General features: G+C 43.1%; 1 protein-coding gene across 8 annotated transcripts in view; it reads left to right on the forward strand.

The window, feature by feature from the left end:
- Mybpc1 (myosin binding protein C1) overlaps positions 1 to 17,100 on the forward strand; it is a 77,678-nt gene extending 60,578 nt beyond the window's left edge. For 6 of the 8 annotated variants that reach the window (XM_075954749.1, XM_075954741.1, XM_075954744.1 and 3 more), the window contains 8 exons: positions 1,107 to 1,274; positions 3,091 to 3,179; positions 4,596 to 4,791; positions 6,642 to 6,781; positions 9,399 to 9,558; positions 10,173 to 10,309; positions 12,549 to 12,735; positions 16,829 to 17,100. In XM_075954749.1, the coding sequence (XP_075810864.1) occupies positions 1,107 to 1,274; positions 3,091 to 3,179; positions 4,596 to 4,791; positions 6,642 to 6,781; positions 9,399 to 9,558; positions 10,173 to 10,309; positions 12,549 to 12,735; positions 16,829 to 16,929 (1,178 nt within the window). In that variant the 3' untranslated portion in view covers positions 16,930 to 17,100. Of the gene's footprint in view, positions 1 to 1,106; positions 1,275 to 3,090; positions 3,180 to 4,595; positions 4,792 to 6,641; positions 6,782 to 9,398; positions 9,559 to 10,172; positions 10,310 to 12,548; positions 12,736 to 14,320; positions 14,380 to 15,713; positions 15,757 to 16,828 lie in introns of all 8 variants that reach the window. The other 2 variants (XM_075954743.1, XM_075954748.1) reach the window with 2 other exon arrangements.
- The last annotated feature ends 3,942 nt before the right edge of the window (positions 17,101 to 21,042 follow it).

The raw sequence follows: 21,042 nt of genomic DNA on the forward strand, positions 1-21,042 counted from the left end.
GCTGTGCCTCCCCTTAACACGTTTGGTCTCTTGCATCACTACCCTGAAGACAGGTCTCTTTGTCTACTCTGCATACTTACTAACAGAGAATGCTGATTACGATAACGATAGTCTCCTGGTGTGAAAGTGGGTGTCTTTAATTAATGTATTGACGGACTCTCAAAGGTACATCAGCCAAACAGTCTAATGAGAATGGGGAGGCTGCGATTGATCTACCAGGTAAAGTATCTGTGGCGCTCTCGGACTTTCTTACTCTGTGACCCGTATCTGGGAATGTTCCATGACCTGACACGAAAGACCTCCCCCACCTCCACACAGAAGTCCATAGGGCTGGGGTGGGAAGGGGTGACTTTCTCATTGGGGGCCCCAGGCTTCTCTTTTCCCAGTGGTCGTTTCAGACTTTTAGAAGTTGAAATACTTGTATATCCTAGACGCTGGGTTTAAAGTCTTTTGATTTATAAGAGCGTAGACAAAGCTACGAACTGCTGGAAAAGAAAACCCAATTTTTGATTGAAGGAAAGGGTTGTGCCAACTCATGCAATATCAGGTCATGAGCCTCCTTTCCTCTGTGTAAATGGAATTGGCTTTTCTTCATGAATGCAAATGTTCGGAGTCTTTATGCTCACACCAAGGTTCCATGATAATAAGCCAGCTGAGATAAAACAGAGACCACGTGGCAAGAATAATGCCTTTCCTTCATGAGAAGGGCAATGTCCTGTCTTTCTGAACTCTAAAGTTTATTAAGGATTAACTTATCAGGATTAAATCAAACAGTATGGAGCCAAGTTTGGAGTAAAGCTACTACAAGATTATTGGGAACACTTTCTCTTACTCGAGGCACTTTGTTCCTGAGCAAGAAGTTTTCATTTTATTTTTTCAGAAACAACAGAGGCTAATTTAATTCTGCCTGTTGTTTACGTTAGTCATCTGGGGGCATTTTTTTAGGTATTTAAATAGTCATAACCTGAATATAGTCCACATCACTTTCTTCTGAAGGATTTAAGTACAAATAAAATGCTAAGCTGGAGTTGGTGGTGATGGCCTGGGATGGCTTCTCTCGCTAAACAATGTTCCTGCTCCTTTTCTTCTTCTTTAACTGATTTTAGCCGAGGACTGGATCGTTGCAAACACGGACCTGATCGACAAGACGAAGTTCACCATCAATGGTCTGCCCACGGATGCAAAGATCTTCGTGCGTGTGAAGGCGATTAACGCGGCTGGGGCGAGTGAGCCCAAGTACTACTCTCAGCCCATCCTTGTGAAGGAAGTCATAGGTGGGTGGAACTGCTCTCACGTTTAATCTGCCTTTTCCTCTGTTTGCTTTTACCTTTTTTTTTCTTTTTTTTTAATATTTATTTATTATGTATACAATATTCTGTCTGTGTATGCCTGCAGGCCAGAAGAGGGCACCAGACTTCATTACAGATGGTTGTGAGTCACCATGTGGTTGCTGGGAATTGAACTCAGAACCTTTGGAAGAGCAGGCAATGCTCTTAACCTCTGAGCCATCTCTCCAGCCCTTGCTTTTACCTTTTAAAATCTCTTTCAAGGGCGGGGGAAATGGCTCAGACCGTAAAGCCCTCCTATAGGCATGAGAATTTGAGTTTGATCATCAGAACCAATGTAAGAAAGCCAGACATGGTGATATGTTGTACTCCCAATGCTAGGGAGACAGAGGAAGATCTCAGGGGCATGCTGGCCAGCCAATGTAGCCAATCAGCCAGCTCCAGGCCAGTGAGATTCCCACCTTAAAAAACAAGGCAACAACAAAAGCCCAAGGTGGACATTGTCTTGAAGAATGACACCCAAGGGTGACCTCTGCATGTGCGCATGCGCGCGCGCGCACACACACACACACACACACACCCGACTTAAAATTTACTTTACTGCCATTCTTTTGATTTTTAGGCAGTTTAGGAGGTCAGCTTTGGGTTTTATAATTTGGTACTCAGAAGACCAGCTAAATGACTTGGCCAGATTCTCTTAACCAACTCCAGTGGAACTGCACCCGCCCTCGAGCTCAAGTGGGTCTGCAAGGTCACAACCATTTACATGGTGACATAGATACATTTGGGCCTTTTCAACATACTAATGTCTGCCCTGATAGTGTAAATGAAGGCATCAGTGTGTTTGCATGAATCAGGTCAGATCCACAGAGCTGCAATAGCTACCCTGCCATGTGCTCATAGTTAAAGAGAAGGCTCAGTTTTGCCGTAGAGTGGAACATAAAAAATGTTAACTGTATTAATCTTGGTCTTTGAGTCCATAGCTTTTTTTTTTCTAGACTGGAGGACAACTTTCAAAGCTTGGTTTTCTCTTTCCATCACGTGGGTTTCAGGGGTTGAACTGAGGTCATCAGGCTTGCATACTTGCATCAGCAGCTTCTGAATACTTACAAATATTGATCAATATCATGGTCCTATCAACAAAGAAATAAATATAAAATATTATACAATAAAACATCAGCATCTAGAAGATCTCACAATTCTATATAGTAACTGTTTCCCAATGATCAATGGATATATATAAAAAAAAAGGTGATCATCCTTTTATATGCCCTTAGTCTCAGCTTCTTGAAAGGCTGAGACAGGGGGATTGCTTGCCTTCTACTTCTCTGAGCACTTACGTGCTTTTCTTTTATATCACTTTACTTTATCTTATGCTTATGAGGGTCTTGCCTGCATGTATGCCAGGATGCCATACTTGTGCCTGGTATCTGAAGAGGCCAGAAGAGGGCATTGGGTCTCCTGTAACTGGATTACAGTTGCAAGACCTGGGAATCAAGGCAGACCCCACCAGAAGAGCAGTCAGTGCTCCTAAGTGCTAAGCCATCTCTCTAACCCCCTAAACATACATCTTAAAAATAAAGATCTACATGGAGAAATCCTGCATCGAAAAACCTCACAAATAAATGAAAATAAATAAAAAGATATCTGTACTTAAAGTAAACAGTTTGGACCAAATTTGCTAAATACACTGTTAGAGTAACATCAGAATTGTGTGAAAGTGGTGTGAGCCCATGCCATTCCACTTGGGCAAGGGCATTTTCAGAGACTGGTTGCACACCTACGCTTCTCCACCCTTCCCCAGAGCCGCCGAAGATCCGCATCCCAAGGCACCTGAAGCAGACGTACATCCGCAGAGTGGGAGAGGCTGTCAATCTGGTTATTCCTTTCCAGGTAAAGGGCAGAAACCTCTCACTGTGTCTTCCCGGGGCTAGAGTGTTCAAAAGGCAGAGGGAGGTGGTGTAGCCTTTAAGTTCATCGTGATTCAGACCTCCCCAGAAAGGTTTGGTCAACCATGGAGAATGCCATAAACCTTTCGTGCCTGGAGACTGGGTGAGGTGGGGCAGGAGTTTCTGAGAGAGGAGACAAAGGAATGCTGGAAGAATCTGTGACACTGAGTGTCTGCAGTCAGGTTCCTTTATCCAACCAAACAGCGTTCTCTTTGTTTCCACAATGGCTCCCAAACAGAATCTACTTTGAAATTGTGATGTCACTAACTGATTTACAAGTCCATTGTAAAATAATCATTCCAGCAAGAGTCTACAGTCTATGAGATTAACTTGGCTTTTTTTAAAAAAAATACAATAATCAACTTAGGTCTCTCTCCCTTTCCCTCTTCCCCCCTGGCCCCCACACACCTTGCTCATGCCTGTATTTCCAGCACTCAGGAGGCTGAGGCAGGGGGACTTCTGTGAGTTTAAGGGAAATAACAAGATAGCTGGTCCACATCACAAGACCTATGTCAAATGAGCAACTGTGCCAGGTGTGGAGGTACATGCCCGTCATCTTCGTATTTAGGAGAGAAAAGTGAGGGCTTCAGAGTTCAAGACTATCCTAGGCTACTCAGGGAGCTTGAAGCTATCTTGGGCTACATGAGACCCTGTCTCAAAAGTTAAAAATAAAACAAAACAAAAAAACCGAAACTTACACCTATGGATAAGATTATAATGTTATAATTTATTGTTTCAGCAGCTAGAGAGACTCTAGACTGGACTGAGAGGGGGCCAAAGTACAGAAGAAAATCATTACCTTTCAGCTGATACCGCTAAACACGCATGCTGAGGGCAGAAGACTTTAGTCTTCATAACCGCTCTGTGAAGTGGACACTACTGTTGTCCCTGTCTTACAGATTGAGAAACTGGGGCACGGAGATCTTAACTTTCCCAAGGTCACACCTTATCAAGTGGTCAGTAGTGCAGCACAGGTTCCAGGGTCCCGGAGCACATGCTCTTGAGCGCCGCCCTGCTGGCGTCTGGCAGATCTGCCTTTGAGAACTTGTTCTAGAGGCTTCTTAACTTCAAGGCTTTGGGCAAATAGATGAACCCCTCTTTCCAAATCAGTGGGGATAATGATACTTACCCATGTGTAGATTGCGGGGATAATGAAGGTCCTATAGCCGACACACAGAAGGCAGCAGTGGGAAGTGGTCTTGCTTGCCTAGTTTCACCCACCACCAGGTCAGGGTTTGGCATTTCCCATCATTGCCTAGGATAAGTTAGGCCATTGTCATTCTTGTGATGTTATGGGGAAAAAAAATAACCTCAAGACCATGTCATTTCTCCCCTTCAACCTTTCTGTCTTTCATTTTAGGGCAAACCAAGACCAGAACTGACCTGGAAGAAGGATGGTCAGGAAATCGATAAGAATCAAATAAACATTCGCAACTCCGAGACTGATACCATCATCTTCATTAGGAAAGCAGAGAGGAGCCACTCGGGCAAGTACGACCTGCAGGTCAAAGTGGACAAGTACGAGGAAAACGCCTCGATCGACATCCAGATTGTAGGTAGGTTTTGGGGAGGGGACTAGAACATTCTGTCCAAGGAGGGTGGAGACTACTGGTCTTTGTCATTAGGAAAGAGATAAGAATGTGCGAAGCTTGTTCTACTCAAACATGTTTTTAAGATTAAAAAAGAGATGCCAGGCAGTGGTGGTGCAGTCTTTAATCCCAGCACTCAGCCGGCACAGGCAGGAGGATCTCTGTGAGTTCGCGGCCAGCCTGTCACCCACTACAGAACAAGTTCCGGGCCAGCCAGGGCTACATCGAGAGACCCTGTCTCAAAAGCCAACCAACCAAAACCAAATCAGCAAATAAACAATTTGAAAAAAAGAAATAAGCAGTAAGAACAGTACGATTTGTTAGTATTTCAAAATAACCCTCGCAGACTAAATGTTTTGGGAGAAGTAGGGACATGTGGGCCAGAGAATTAACGGCACACTTTTAGTGAGCTCCGTCTGCATTGCTTTATATCCACTTCTCTCCGCTTCCACTTTCTGATTTCCTCATGATAAAGTATGGTTTATGCTGAAAAGCCATAGCGGCTTCTAGACCATATAAAACGCTCCTCACCCCACCCAAAATTCACCAGCTTTACAGTCTGAATGGAGAGAGACGACGTCTCCCTAAGGTAAAGAAACGTCAGCAAACGGTTAAACCCCGGAGGCGATGGCGTGTGCGAGTGTGCCCGTAGAAAGGTAATCAGTAGGTTAGCTCTAGCTTTTGTTCAGAATTAGGGGACAGAGTGGGGATCCTAATCACAGCTCTCCGCCTGCCAGCGTAAGCTTTTCTGTAATGTTTGCATTGTCAGTAAATAAACTTAGGAGACTGAAGAGATGGCTCAGAGGGCAAGAGCGTTTGCTTACGGGGCGTGGGGACCTGACGCTGGATTCCAGCGTCCACACCTCAAGCCAAGTATGGTCCTGCACACGCCGATAACCCCAGCACTGGGTTTAAAGAAGATCCCGGGATTGTTATGTGCTGTGACTTACTACCTGCCTGGCTAAAGGCGATCCCAGGATTGCTTTGTGCTATGGCTACTACCTGCCTGTCTAGCTGAAAACCGGTAGCTCCAAGTTCAGGGCTAGTCTCTACCTCAAAGAGGTAAGGTGGAGAGTGAGAGAACACGTGACACCCTCCTCACCACTGTGTATGTCCCCCACCCCTGACGTGTACATACACACGCATGCCACCCACACACGCACACGGAAAGAATTTAAGAGTCCATCAGAGCGATGCATGCCTGTGATCCCAGTGTGCAGAAGGCTAAGGCAGGAGAATGCTGAGTTTAATGTCTAATTAAAACACCAAACAATAAAAATTAGTTAATTAAGAGAAGCCTTGTTCTCAGTCATTTTTTTTATTCCAGTCAATTTGCTGGGACTTGAGGTTCTCTAACTAAAGCAGTGAGGTTTCAGCCTTCCAGATGCTGTGACCTTTGATACAGTTCCTCATGTTGAGGTGACCCCTCAACCATAAAATTATTTTGTTGCTACTTCATAGCCATAACTTCATTACTGTAATGAATTAGGAGGTAAATATCTGATATGTGACCCCTGTGTAAAGGTAATTCCACCCACAAAGGGTCGTGACCCACAAGTGAAAACCATGGAACTAAAGTCAACCCTTCTTCTGGGAAACCTGGAGTTCTCTGAACCAAGCACTGTTTTCCTCTTGCCAAACCTTAAGGGGTTTTCTAAGCTAGGAGGAGCATGAGACCCTTGGCCCTGTCTGGGATGAAGGAAGCACAGGCCCTGTGCAGACGCCGTGACTGAGGCTGTAAGAGGAAAGGGACGTGTTAAGGTATCCTCATGTGCCTGCTATAGAGCTTACAGTCACGGCATGAATCCATCCTACAGACCGCCCAGGGCCACCCCAAGCTGTGACTATCGAAGATGTGTGGGGAGAGAATGTCGCTCTCACATGGACCCCGCCCAAGGACGACGGCAATGCTGCCATCACAGGCTACACCATCCAGAAGGCCGACAAGAAGAGCATGGTGAGTCTGGCTTCTGATTCAACATCAGGAGCCAAGACACACCCGTCAGAGGTAATGGGGATGCCGTGAGGTCTCTCTGGCAGAGCCTGTGGGGTGTGGAGGAGCCACGTGGCTGAGCCAGCAAGGTGGGGCATTGCAAGCCACAGAGCTGAATTAAACACTAGAACTGCCACTTACGCCATGTGTGCATGACAGTCCCTTGACCTTCTTGGTCCCCATTTCCTTATCTTTAAAATGGAGGTTCAGATACTTATTTTGCTTGGTTATTTAAAGCTAAGATAGTCTAAAGCAGGTGGCGAAATGCAAACAGAATTCATTCTTCATTCAATAAATATTCACCATGAAATGGTTTCTCTTTAGGAATAAATGTCAAATGGTATATGTGCTTAAAACCAAAAATTTTAAAAGTGAATAAACATCAGTTATAAAAGAAAAATTTTGAAAGTTACATCATGTGCTAATTTTCTGAGAAAGAAACCAGCCTAATGTGCTCAAGATGCAACCCTTTGGGAATAATGGTTTGTTATAATGTTTTATAGATGAGGAATCAGGGCTCTGAAAGAATCAATGACTTGATGAGAAGCAGAATGTTCGTGCTAATGCTGAATAAGACTCTGTATGCTAGACTCTCCCACTTCCACCTGTAAGAGAGTGGAAGAATGGGAGAATGTTTGGACACACATCGGAATGTCTGAACATTCGTCCTCGTGATAAAAACAGCCTAGTGAATGTCATTACCATTTCAAGCTCAGCAAGAACTTGGGTCATGAGGTTATACTGGCTTCAGAGAAGGGGCCAGCGTGGAAAAGACAGTCCTATTTCAAACTACTTCTTTCCCTAAACTGTTCTTTAGCATGGATTTTTCCCCCTAAGCGCTACATGACAAAATAAGATTTGGCATTTCAAGTGACATTTTCTTCAAACTGAACAGCCGAAGCGCTAGCCCGATGGGTGGATGACCTTGCAAGAAGGACTGAACAGCTCAGACTTGTTTTGCAGTGAGGATTTTCTTGGGGCTTGGTCCTGATACTGGCAGAGAACCCAGAGGCACCAGAGTCTCTACAAAGGGCCATTCTGTAGTCTGCAGTCTGCACACAACCTCAGGCAAACATACTCACACAGCAGTTTATTCTTAAGATAGTCAGTCAACGGGTGGTGGTGGCGCATGCCTTTAATCCCAGCACTCGGGAGGCAGAGGCAGGTAGATCTCTGTGAGTTCGAGACCAGCCTGGTCTACAAGAGCTAGTTCCAGGACAGGCTCCAAAGCCAGAGAAACCCTGTCTCGAAAAACCAAAAAAAAAAAAAAAAAAAAAAAAGATAATCAAGTCCAGCGGGGCCAGGACTTTGCTGCCGGGCCACATGACCGAGTCTGCCTGGTGACCTCTGACCCACCCCTGTGTTTCTCTTGAGTTTCAGCAACAACAGAACCAGGGACAAGAAGGTGTTAATTCTACCAATGCTTCTTCAAGGGGACAAGGTCACTCTTGTCTCCTCATGCCTACAGCTGCCAGTCTTCACCAAGTCCCCATGGCCTCCCACCTGTGTTGTTTCTAGTCTGCGGGCCCAAATGCTCGCTTTTTTGTTCTCTTACTGTGTGTTAAGCACCGTTGTAGCAGCTGAATAAAAGAAAGGAAGAAAGATAATTCCCATGTTGAGGGTACTCACAGTCAAGGCAAGATAAAAAAACATAAAAACCAAATGATAAGCCAATATAAAAAAGTTAGGTAAAGATTTACATAAAGAGTTTTGAGGAATAAATGAACACATAACTATGTTTTTGTACTAAATTATTCAAAATTTCTAGATAATAATAGCCTTGAGAATTCCAAGGGAAATGCTTTTCCTTTTGAAACAAGGAAGCTTTGAAATTCTAGTTTGTAGCATGGTGAGGACAGAAATGTTTAAAGTGTCTTAATTTATTCATTCGCTTGTCCTTTAAATATTTAGTATTTGCTCTGTGTATTGAACCTGCTAGGTACCAGGGACTGCCATAGGCTCTGTGCAGAGGGAAGAGAAAGCAGGCTTTATGTCATGGGTGTATTTACTACAGCTGGGAGAGCAAACAAGTGTGTGTGTGTGTGTGTGTGTGTGTGTGTGTGTGTGTGTGTGTGTAAAATTTAACAAGGGGTATGAGGGAAAGGCATCCCGGTTAAAGTCATAAGCTGTGTTCAAAATGGTACAGAAAGTATAGCAAGAGAAGCAGGCAGGGATAAAGTGATAGCTAGAACAACCTAAATTAATAAGCAAGGCAAATTTATTGGATACTATTAATTGTTCTCTAGTGATCTACCTTCAGCTATTACTCTTAATAAATTAAAGCATTCATTAAACAATTATATTTTGTCCCACAACAGACTGATAGATAAATGGGCAGATAAATAGATACCAGACATGATGCAGCTATGAAAAATATCAAGATGGCAGCAGTAGGTGATATGAATATAAAGTGTAAATGATGACTAAATTGCAGACAACCGTAGATAAGTCATATAATATTAAATGTATATTGTCATTGCCTTCAGCCTAGAAATTAGTGCTGTTTTTCATTAATGGCACATTCTCTTTATTCCAATCAATAGGCAATTTTCATCTGATAATCATCACTTTCCCCCCTCAGGAATGGTTCACGGTCATCGAGCACTACCACCGTACCAATGCCACCATCACCGAGCTGGTCATAGGGAACGAATACTACTTCCGGGTCTTCGCCGAAAACATGTGTGGCCTCAGCGAGGACGCCACGATGACGAAGGAGAGTGCGGTGATCGCCAAGGACGGTGAGTTGAGGGTGGACCGACGCCTGGACACCTTGGTTGGCTCAATGGAAGAGGATGAGAGATGTGGAGAAAGGAGGTGACAATGAGCATCCCTGGGAAGTCATGGCAACGATAGTCGAGTGAAGTTTCAATTCTGTAGTAGTTGTTTTCTAGGGGAGTTACACTAGTATAGATTTTACCAATTCAGTTCGTCCCAGTGTCTGGTCACTGGGTCTACACATGGAGGATGTCACACCGAGAGGGAACATTTCTTGGGTCTCTTTTATTGTCGACACCTTCAATGTAGCATCACCTGAGACCTGCTCTGGAGAAACAGGGAGCTAAAGCCTACCTTTTCATTCAGTTACTTTCAAGTTCTTCACTGCCGTTTTTACACTAGGACACACTTCTGATCAAGACACTCAGAACGACAACTACATCCATTCAGAGCTAGGTTTAGTATCTCCTGACCGCTTTGGCCTTGCACCTCAGGTGGGACTGGCTCATGTGTGCCCTGAGACTAATTCCATGTGGCATTTGCTTGTGATCTTCTGAGTTGAGGGGGGTTTTACTCATGAATAATAGATCTCAAGCCAACTTCTATTTTTAAACATCTTTCAATATTCATTTTTAAGGTAAAATCTACAAAAATCCCGTATATGAAGACTTTGATTTCACAGAGGCCCCCATGTTTACTCAGCCTCTGGTCAACACCTACGCCATCGCTGGTTACAATGCCACCCTGAACTGTAGCGTCCGAGGAAATCCTAAGGTACTGTGTTTACTATCAAATTACCTAAATTTAAGAATTGATTTCAAAACCTCTCTTTTATATTTGCCATGTTACAATGGAAAGTGAAAAGGTAAAGCGGCCTTCCAACTTCTACTTGTATCTTCCAAGGGTGGGAGGAGTGAAGAAAGGTGGGGATTGTGGGTAATTACAATATTTAAATTAGCAGAAGCGAACATGGTATGTGTCTTTATTAACTAATGGGTAGCCGCTAAAGAAACAAAATCACAGGGGGGAAAAAACAAGAGGTAAGGAGATGCAATATTGTTTTACCTGGAAAAATGAGGTGGTAATATTGACTCATCAAGAGGTCTCTAACACACCTAACAGTCATATGAAAATTCAGGTGTTGTTTTTAACAAAAGCCCAATAAACTTAAGAGCCTGATACTAGGGTGAAAGCCTGCTAGTTCAGAGAGGCCAAGAAAGCACCCAGCTGATTCTCCTCCTCAGCCAATGTCCCAGAAAACCCCTTTTTCCACTGCCTTTTCAAATAACTCTCTCTTCAAACTCCTTGTCCCTCTTTTCCACTTCCTGTCTGTCTGTCTTTCTGACTCCCTCTTACTCTCTCTGTTTTTTCTTAATAATCCCATGTTCTCTTCCTGTCAACTGGTTGCTTGCTCCGCCTCTTGATGTATGGTAGACTGCATTTACTCCTGTTGATGTATGGTAGACTGCATTTACTCCTGTTGATGTATGGTAGACTGCATTTACTCCTGTTGATGTATGGTAGACTGCATTTACTCCTGTTGATGTATGGTAGACTGCATTTACTCCTGTTGATGTATGGTAGACTGCATTTACTCCTGCTCACAATATTCCAGCAGCAAGCGCTTGGATTACAGGCGTGTGCCAGGACTGAGCCACACTACAACTAGAAACCGGTTTTTTCCAGTAAATAAGGCATTTTGGGGGTTCATGGTGTGACCAAATCCTGCAACACTCAGGGCAGAATATCAAATGTGCTCTGCTAAGGGCGCAGGGAGCTAGAACCAGGTGATCCCAGTCAACTGGGGACAATTAGAAAGGTTCTCAGGTTTCACGTTGCTGGTGTTTAAACACAACAGTTAACAAATGTGGTCCATGGTGGCCTCCGTCCCTAGGTGGCACCGAGAGAAAGCCCTCTCAAATTCTGGAAACTCTGATAGGATGAAGTGCAGTAACAGAGGCACATATCTTGGGCAGTTGGGGAAGTCAAAGGGACGATCCAGCAGGGGCATGGGGGAAGATACCGAATTCACAGTAACTAGATGTGATTGGGCACTTCCACATGGGCATGAAGAAATGTCAACCCTGAGTTTAGAAGGAAGACCCAGGCTGCGGCTTTCAGCTAGGGAGTCTCAGCACAGAGGTGCTACCCCGCCCTTTAGAGCTCACGTTCTGGAAAGCAGTAGCACTGGGGAAGGACGGTAGCAATGTGAGCCTCGGGGTGGTCTCGTTTGAAAGGTGGAGAGAGGGAGAGAGAGACCTGGGTAAAGCAGACAGCAGGTGCTCAGACTCCCGCTCTGAGGGAGACAAAGCAATAACTGCAGAGAAGGAGAGAAGGAGAGAGCGTGTTAAGGGTGAGTATGTCTCCAGAGGGAAGGAGTAGGCGGAAAGTGGCGGAGGCCAGGGACTGCAAATGTAGGTCAAGGGTCAAGGAGCACAGAACCACCGTCCAGGGTGGCTAGGTCTTTGCTGATCTTGTGTTACTCGGTTGGAGCAGCGCTCCTACCCCTGGATGAGGACCACTGAAGTCAGAGGGGAGGGGACATGTTGAGAAGGCCCATGCAACCTGCAAAGAACTGGAGACTCTTTGGGGAAAGAGGAGACAATCGGATGCTCATGGCACCGTTTGGGAATTCTCTGAAAAATATTCAGTATATACATTCTGCTTGGAACTCATATCACAAACCAATTTTTAGTATCCAGAAATAACTGAATAAAGAATGTGTATAGTTGAGGCACACAATATGATTTGATGTGCACATTGCTTTCTTGCTAATAGAATAGAAGTTGAGGCAAACAGGACCCAAGTAGCTGTCTACACTTCTTAGAACTCCTTTCTTTCTAATCTATACTTCAAATCCCATTACTGGGTCACTGGGGTTCTTAATTTGCTACATACAGGCACTGGGTCAGAGGGGCTCTTAATTTGCTAATACAAACACTGGGTTAGAGGGGCTCTTCCTATGCCACATACAAACAGGTTTTGACTTGAGTTTCTTCAATCTGGCCTTCAGCCCAAAATCACCTGGATGAAAAACAAAGTGGCTATCGTGGATGACCCAAGATACAGGATGTTCAGCAACCAAGGAGTCTGTACCCTGGAGATCCGCAAGCCTAGCCCCTATGACGGAGGCACTTACTGCTGCAAAGCAGTCAACGACCTGGGGACCGTGGAGATCGAGTGCAAACTGGAGGTGAAAGGTACAACAACTAAGATCTCTTCTGTAGGCTTGCGTTAAAGGGCGCGGGTGTGGCTTGCAGAAACTCTGACCGCAAATCTCAGCACTTGGCAGGATGTTGTAACTGGGCAGGATCGACGGGGAAGGGGCCCGTCTACTTGCTCACTTGTGCCCTTTGTTAGGATATGTGACTATTTGGGTTAACTTGTTCTGGCATTTTTAAAAATTCTTGTTAATGAAAGGAACATGGATTTCAGTGAAATGGAGGTGGGCGGTGCTGTGGGAATGAGGGAAGTGAAGGCGTTGTTGCTTCGGTGACAGTCCTTCTGTAAATGGAGGCCTTGCGTAAGCGCTTCTCTACTGCAACTGCAGCTAAGCAGGTCACACTGTTGTAGTCATCTGTGAAACTTCACACATACGTATACATATATATACACGCATATGCATATATAGCAGTACTGTTACTTTAGTGTTTGACATGTGTCGGATACAGCTTACCTACAGTATAACATTACTAAAGAGTTTTCCTCTATAGGCTTTTATTCCATTTAAGAAATGTCACAACTAATGCAAACCAAGAAAAATACACAAGGATTTATTTAGAACAAAAAAAAATCTTAGCATAGATTGTCATCTTAATGACATTTCTTATGAATTGACAGTAGTTTATCCTAAAGTTTTTCTTAACAACCAAAACCTACCTTGGGACACGAGCTACCAGATATGACCCTGGTGTGTTTTCTCTCATTAGTTTATTTATATCCTCTGATAACCAAAGTGCTTTATTTTTCCTGTCTGTCTATGATGAAGCAGTTAGAGCCTAAAAGTAGAAATGTTGGCTTTGTAAATATGTATTTTATAGTCATGATTAATGTCTAAGGTATTTTTAAAAGACCCTTTTCCTCCTGTTTAGTTTAATAGTACATAAGACACGTCTTGATCAAGAACCTGCTCTTAACTTTTCTTTCTCTTACAAATTTTGCCAGCCCACAGGTATACGGCAATCCAGAACTGATTTATCACTTGAAAAATACTTCTATGTTAAACATTGGGCCAATGATATTCATTAAAAAACCTCCACCGCTTACTATCGAGAAAGCCCTTACAAATTTAACCGCCACACTTAGCTTTAAGTGATGATTTAGGCCACACGTACAACTCATCAGGTTTCTAAACCTCTAGTTTTAATGTTTCAAGTTATTTATGGTAAATTTCTAACATCATCCAAAAAGCAAAATAAAGAATTGTCATACAGTCATGCCTTGAAGATAACAATGCCAAGGGCATAAAACGATAATGTCGTTACGTGGTTCAATATTTGATATCATGCATGTGAATGTTACAGTTTTTAGTAATTTTATAGTCAGTTGAGTGGACTGAACTTAACAATGAGGAAAATGTATTCTCTTGTAAACAAATCACGATGAGGTATTAACTGTGATTTCTCACTTGATAAAAGCTTTTGGTCCTAAAAGCATAGGTGAGACTGTTTGTCGTCAGATTGTTATCTGCTAAGGGGTTACTTAAAGTGAGTTAAGCTGCGTATTAAAGGGTAAGAATGTCAACTAAGCATAAATAAACACGGTCCAAATATTCTAATTCTGCAGTGATATATCAAGGAGTAAATACCCCTGGACAGCCAGTCTCCCTGGAGGGGCAGCAACAGGTTCACGACGTCCCCACCCCCCTGGATATTTTGATTTTCCGTTCCATTCCTCTTACATGAAAACGCACTTTGCATGTAAAGCCTGAGCTTCTCGTTCGCTTTTGTGACTCTTAGACACTCATGGCATACCGTACTTATGCCATGAGCAAGGAAGGCAAATTATCCGAGGATATTAACTAATGCAGAGCCAATGCCTTTGATCAGAAGACAGACCAGCTAGCCTCAAACACAGCGTCAGAAAGCGGCACTTGAGGAAACCTTCGTTCTGTGTATAACTACCCAAAAGCCCTTTGGAAATAAGGACATTTACTTAATGTCTTTGTTTTTCAAGTGTATAATGATAGGTTGGTCCTTGAAGATAGTTTCCAGCCTAGGGAACTTATATTCATGATGGAATTCAGAAACTGAGGTCCTCCCACCTGCTAAGTTGTGAAGGGAGCATGCTCTGTGATGGAGGATACAAAGACGGGCTTAACCGGAGACTCTCCTGTGTAAGACTTTCCTAGTGCAAATCCACTGGTAGAGTACCTAACCTATTTATCTACTGGACAGTTTGGATATCCTGTGGTAGCCAGATTATTCCATATGCGTATGAACTTAAAAGGAAGGAGAAGTCTAGGATCTTAGGAAAAATGCATCACATACAAAAGTCCTATTGTATTTCCCACTCTCACGTGGAAGAGCTAATTAAGAGTTCTCTGGCGCACAACCTGAACTAAACTCCGATGTAGACCTATGCTGAATGTATAGTATTTGCTTTCTGAATTTAGATTACTATCAGCACTAAAGAGAAAATAAAATAGCAGCGTTCTGCCTTTGAACTGTTATAGGTTATAGCACAGTCACTGGAGCTTGAGGTGAAGACTTGCTTAGACCAGTTCCATACAACCGGTCCCAAACAGAGTATTATAAAATACACTAGCTTCATATTTATACCTGATAATTGCCTTTTGGAATTTCAACATATATATATGAACACTAACATTTTAAAATATGGTTTATGTTTTTCTTTTGTTGAAAAACACGATATATATATGTTGTAGGGCATTTTTAAGCTAACAGTTTGGAAGCTCTTACCATAAATATTCACAAGTCAGATTAGCTTTGCCACCTATTCTAGCCAAGTAGTTATGCGTATTATTAATTTTATATGTATTAATGGTCCTCTTGAAGTGACACCCTTCCCTCGGTTTTTTCTTTGTCATTTACCCGACTAAGGATTAATGAGATCACGTGATCATAATCATGACCATAATTCCACCTCCACCATGCTCACCTTTGTTGTCAGCCCTGTATTAATGCTCACATCTTCTCTTTCTCTCTCTCTTCCTTAGTTGTAGCACAGTAAGGATTTTTGAATGTCTGTTGTCACCTAAGGTAAGCTTTCATATGGTCTTAGCATATGAAGCTTATGAATGTCATAAGCCATACCAGGCCTGTGGAGTATGGCATGATTTTCATTTCATAATCCAATGAAATCAGGACCTACTAACTTGGTAGTTTTAATTTGTATGCCTGGGTCATGGAATTAACGTCTAACACTGATCCCTCGCCCCATTTCTCCTTGACATGCAGCAAGTTGTGGAATGTGGTAGAGCATGAATCCGGGTATGTGATGCCGATGAGATGAGTGGTACCCATGCATTCTGACTTCTTTGCATCAAGGAATGGACGTGTCTATAAGTGGCATCATTGCTGCCAATATGTGATGTGGTTGGTTGTTTTCATTTTATTGAGGAGAATGAGTTTCTCAAATTTGCATTAAAGAAGTTTTAAGGTTGTTCCAACAGCATGCTGCTTCTGTTTGCTCATGCATTCTTTTTTTAGCAAGAAGGGAAGCATCCATTTAAAGGGTAGTACAGGCTTCTGGTTTCGTGGGTTTTCTCTTAAGTGATACTTCGGTTTTTAAAAATACATAACAGGAGTTCAAAAGGTAGGTAAAAGAAACTAGTTGGCATTTCTCTCGCTTTTAGAAGGTATGGGCTCTAGTTTTGGCACAGTGTATTGATGGCCAAAGTTAAAGCAAACGTTTCTCTTCTCCAATGTGCTTGAATCAGAATATTCTGTGCTTAATCAAACAGAGCATTGATGAATTGGGAAATGGCTCTCGGGATGACCTGCAGCCGTTCAGTCAGAAGCTGATAAACCCTCTCCAAGAGCAATGTGCTCTCAAACCATTAGGAATTTAAGCCAAGGCTGCACAACAGAAGGGGGGATAAATTGCTATGGGTCCTCCAGGGACTTGATTTGTTCCTGTTGTTGAGATGCCAGCACTTTAAATTCTAAATGTACCGAAGCCAGGAGAAGATTTCCAGCAGGGACCGAGTGAGTGGAATAAGAACAAAACTGGCCCCATCAGCAGGCAGCTAGTCCAGGAGAGTTCTCTCGGTCAGGTCATCTTCCACGTGGGCGTCTTTAACTTCTCCTTTCTCTGTTCTGTCTTCTCTAGGCGGGCTGTCCTTCTGCAGGCTCCTCCTGCAAGGTGTGCCTCCAAACATAGTTGATTCCTACCTGCGGGACTTGCAGTCAAGCAATCCTGAGGAGTGCTGAGGGCTGGGCACGGCCTCTGTACACACCACTGCTTTGAAATTTGGTTGAGAAGGAAAGCGTTTTCTGGTTTTCTCGTAGGCCCCCAAGTGTGGTCATTTCCTCTCCGCCTAACCTTGAAGAAAGGAAAAAGATTGTTTGCACAGATTGCTTGATTAAAAATAGCGAACGAAATCTCTTTTGCTGTCACACTTTGCTCACTACAGTCTTGCTCAGTTCGTCGCCATTTACTAAGAAGCCAACTGTAGAATAAGGGAAGCCCGTTATCTCAGTTGATAACAGTGCCTCTAAATGCCCTTCTTTCCCACATAACACACCATTAATGGAATCCTGAAAACCCATCTTTCTTAACTGACTTTTCACTGTGTGCTCCAGGTTAGCCTCAAACTCGTGGCTAGCTTCCTGCCACAGCCCCCTGAGTACTGGGGACACAGGTGGGAAACACTAATATGGCTTTAATAAATTTTTCTAAATCAAACTTGTTTCATACAGGCCGACTTGACACGAGAACCTAGACCCTCTTTCCCCATTTAAAGTTGACAAAAGGTGTCTTCACTTTACATTTCAGGCTTTTCTTTTTTCAGTTAAAAAAGAAGGAAACTGTACCTAGTAAGTGGCCCAATGAATCTGCAGTACGTGTGCTGAAATAGCACAGTATTTGCTTATAAGTTTGGAGTCAGGTTCTCAGACAGAGCCGAGGCAAAAGTCTCGGGGCCAGGGTGCTACCAAACTTTCCCATAACGTCCACTCTATTTGCCCAAGCAGCCAGTCCTAGTGATAGTCAACCATTTTTAAAAATCTAGCTGTTGATAAATGTTTATATAATGATTCCATAGTCGTGTTAGCAACTTCTTCACTCTTCCTGAGTTTTGGTGAAGGGGGTAGAAGTGCGCCGTACCCCATCTTTATTGTTTGTTCTCTTAACACGCCCCCTGCCACCACACACGCTTGTTTCCCCAAGGCTGAGTAAATTGTTGCTTGCAGATGCCCCCACAGCATCCAGTAAGGATGTTTTCAGACACTTCCTCCTCTCCCCTCCCGATGACAGTGAGTGAGAGAGCCGTCCTCTGGGCTCAGCAAGGGTGGGACGAATGGATGTTTGGGTGGCTGTAGTTGCATCTGGACATGTCAAGAGAAAACTGTTTTATGGTCAAACTATGATGGCTTCCCTCTTTTTCTGTTCTGACTACTTGGTGATGTTGCCTTCCTGGGTATTAGTATTTGTTACTAGCCTTGCTCTTATACCCCCAGTCACTCCAAAATAATAGTTGTCTCTCAATCCCTTAGGCTCCAGAGGGTGTCTCTGGACTCCTTGTGGGTACCAAAACTTTCAGGCATTCAAGTTCTCTATATTCAAAATCACGGTGTTCACATGAATCTACATGATTCTTCCTGTGTACTTCAAATCACCTCTGGACTTCTACAGTACAAAATAAGCCAAAAGATTATGCAAGCGCTAAGTAAATAGTTGTTACACTATTGTTCAGGGAATTATGATAAGGGGAGGAAAAGTCACCACCCCCAAATTTTCCTTTGAATAATTTCACTATGCTAGCAGCTGAATCACGGACATGAAGAGCTGACTGTCATAATGTAGTCCTCATGCAAACATCTGGGCTCATTAGTGTTAAGCATCTGGGCTCTTTCAGAGATTCAGCAGTCTGACCATGGATACATTTTAACAGAGGAGAGGCTTTTACTCCTATACAGGTCTACACCCAGGGGCTTTTAAGAGCAAAGAACACAGTGACATTCTGTCTACGCACAAGCAGGAGGTCATCTTGTGCAAAGCACACTTTTGCTCACAGAAGCAGAATGGGTTGTGTTAAAGTTGTAAGAGACCAGACAAATTAACCCTTAGCATCCCTCAACATTTTGGAAGTCCAATTTCACTGATCTCCAGATGGTGTCTGTCAAGTGGAAATATCCTGGGACAGATGTAGACTGGGGACAGAAATTAAAGTTTAGGAAAACCTTACATTTAGAATAAGGAGTAGGTGGGGCAGCTCAGGCTGTTGACTGACAGAGGAGCTTCTCTGGAGTCCATCCGACCACATCGCAATTCCCTGAAGCTTACATTTGAGCTTAAAATTTACAAAAAGAGATAAGCACTTTAGATATATTAGCATTACCACCGTTAGTAAGCTTACAGAAATCCAAATTGTTGAAAAAGCAGTAGACCAGCGCCTCTGGGTCATAGTGAAAGAGTGGGGGCTCAAAAATGATTTTGGATTAAAAGCATTAACTCTCTTTCCTCTATCCAGAGGACTATATAGATATAGATGTATAGACATAGGTAGACACACAGACAGACAGACAGACAGATAGATTGGAAAGAGATGTTTTAGCACGACGAGAAGCACCTTTTAGTCGATACTTAGAAAACAACCAAAGGAAATTTTAAAATTTGACCTTGTCAATATGACAGTAGTCAGTGCTTTACCAGAGCCAAATTAATAACTCATCAGAACTCCATCGATTAATATGCTAACACTCTGATCCTTTGAAGTCTTAACATCATATATGTCTCTAAATTTTATTTTATTTTATTTATTTATTTATTTTGGTTTTTCGAGACAGGGTTTCTCTGTGGCTTTGGAGCCTGTCCTGGAACTAGCTCTGTAGACCAGGCTGGTCTCGAACTCACAGAGATCCACCTGCCTTCTAAATTTTATTTTTATTATTATTATTGTTATTTAAGATTTTTTTATGAATACAGTGTTCTGTCTGTATATATTCCTGCAGGCCAGAAGAGGGCGCCAGATCTCATTACAGACGGTTGGGAGCCACCATGTAGTTGCTGGGAAAGAACTCAGGACTCTGGAAGAGCTGCTGGTGCTCTTAACCTCTGAGCTGTCTCTCCAGTCTTATTACTGATTTTTTAGTTATTTTCTCAGACCCTTACAACTTACACAAACCTCAAACCTTTTCCATTTTCCATTCAATCATTTACCACAAGACACAAATTTGAGAGTAGCCAGTGCAAAGCAAGTTTTTTTAAATAGAGGAATGGCCAAAAAAAAAAAATAGTTCCATTGAAGCCTGTTTTGTGAGCTTGTCTTTCTCACCTGGAGACCCAGGAGCTCTAGAAAAAGCAGCTGCTAAACTGTAGAGCTCCGGTTAGCCCTCAACATCATCAGGGATCTGAGAAGGAAAATTCGAGCAGGAAGTACAAACCAGGTGGCCTCTTTATCAATGACATGACAGAGACTTCCCAGCTACCTGGATGATGACCCTACGACCCCAGTCTCCTGGTCATGCTCGGTAATATCAGTGGCAGCAGAATGGCTTCAGTCTCCAGTGGTCATACGGGGCAACGTTAACTCTTAGCCTGCCACCAGCCTTTGGCTGCCAGACCCCAAAGATCTGAGACACTTTGCTGTGGTGAGGAACTTGGGAGACTGGCCTACCTCGACGAGGCAAAGAGGGGCGGTGGGTTCTCTAGTATCCCAGTTGTCCACAGTCTCCGCTGGGTCGTGAGGTGGGTGAGGCAGGGGACAGTTTTTCCCCGTGGTTGCCTTTACCATAATCCAGGAGGACTGGTCTTTCTTCTTTGGAGGAAATGTTAGGACTGCCACTCCAAGCTGGCATTTTGTCTATCATGGGAAGCCCTTTTCATTAAATACTTTAAGCACCGTATTCAGCAAGTCTCTGACAAGTTTTTGAGGGTCATCGATTAAGTTTATCTGGCTTTAAATAAACTTTGCTTGTTTTAGGCTTAACCTTGAAAACATATATAGAGGGGTAAATAAAGCTTTTCCCTTACAAACACATCACATCTGTTCTTAGTGTGACTATAGGCATAGTTCTGAGCACATTAAAGAATTTGTTTATAACGTGACTATTAACCTGCATATCCTAATAATATCCTTAAAAATTACAATTCTTGAATTGAAGCTCTTTTAGTACCAAAATAAAACGTTAAATCATAAATGCAGCCCATAGAGAGAGTGGGAGTTTTGGAAAACCATAAATAAAGTCCACAGAGAGATTGGGAACCTTAAAATTTTTTTGATCCCTTCATAGTGTATTATTATAGAATATCACAGTTTCTTGGATGCCTCAGTTTATCAAAACAGCTAAATCTTAATGAAGTTACATATAGTTTCAAGCTAA

Source organism: Microtus pennsylvanicus, chromosome 20 (genome assembly GCF_037038515.1).
Source record: "Microtus pennsylvanicus isolate mMicPen1 chromosome 20, mMicPen1.hap1, whole genome shotgun sequence".
Lineage (NCBI taxonomy): Eukaryota > Metazoa > Chordata > Mammalia > Rodentia > Cricetidae > Microtus > Microtus pennsylvanicus.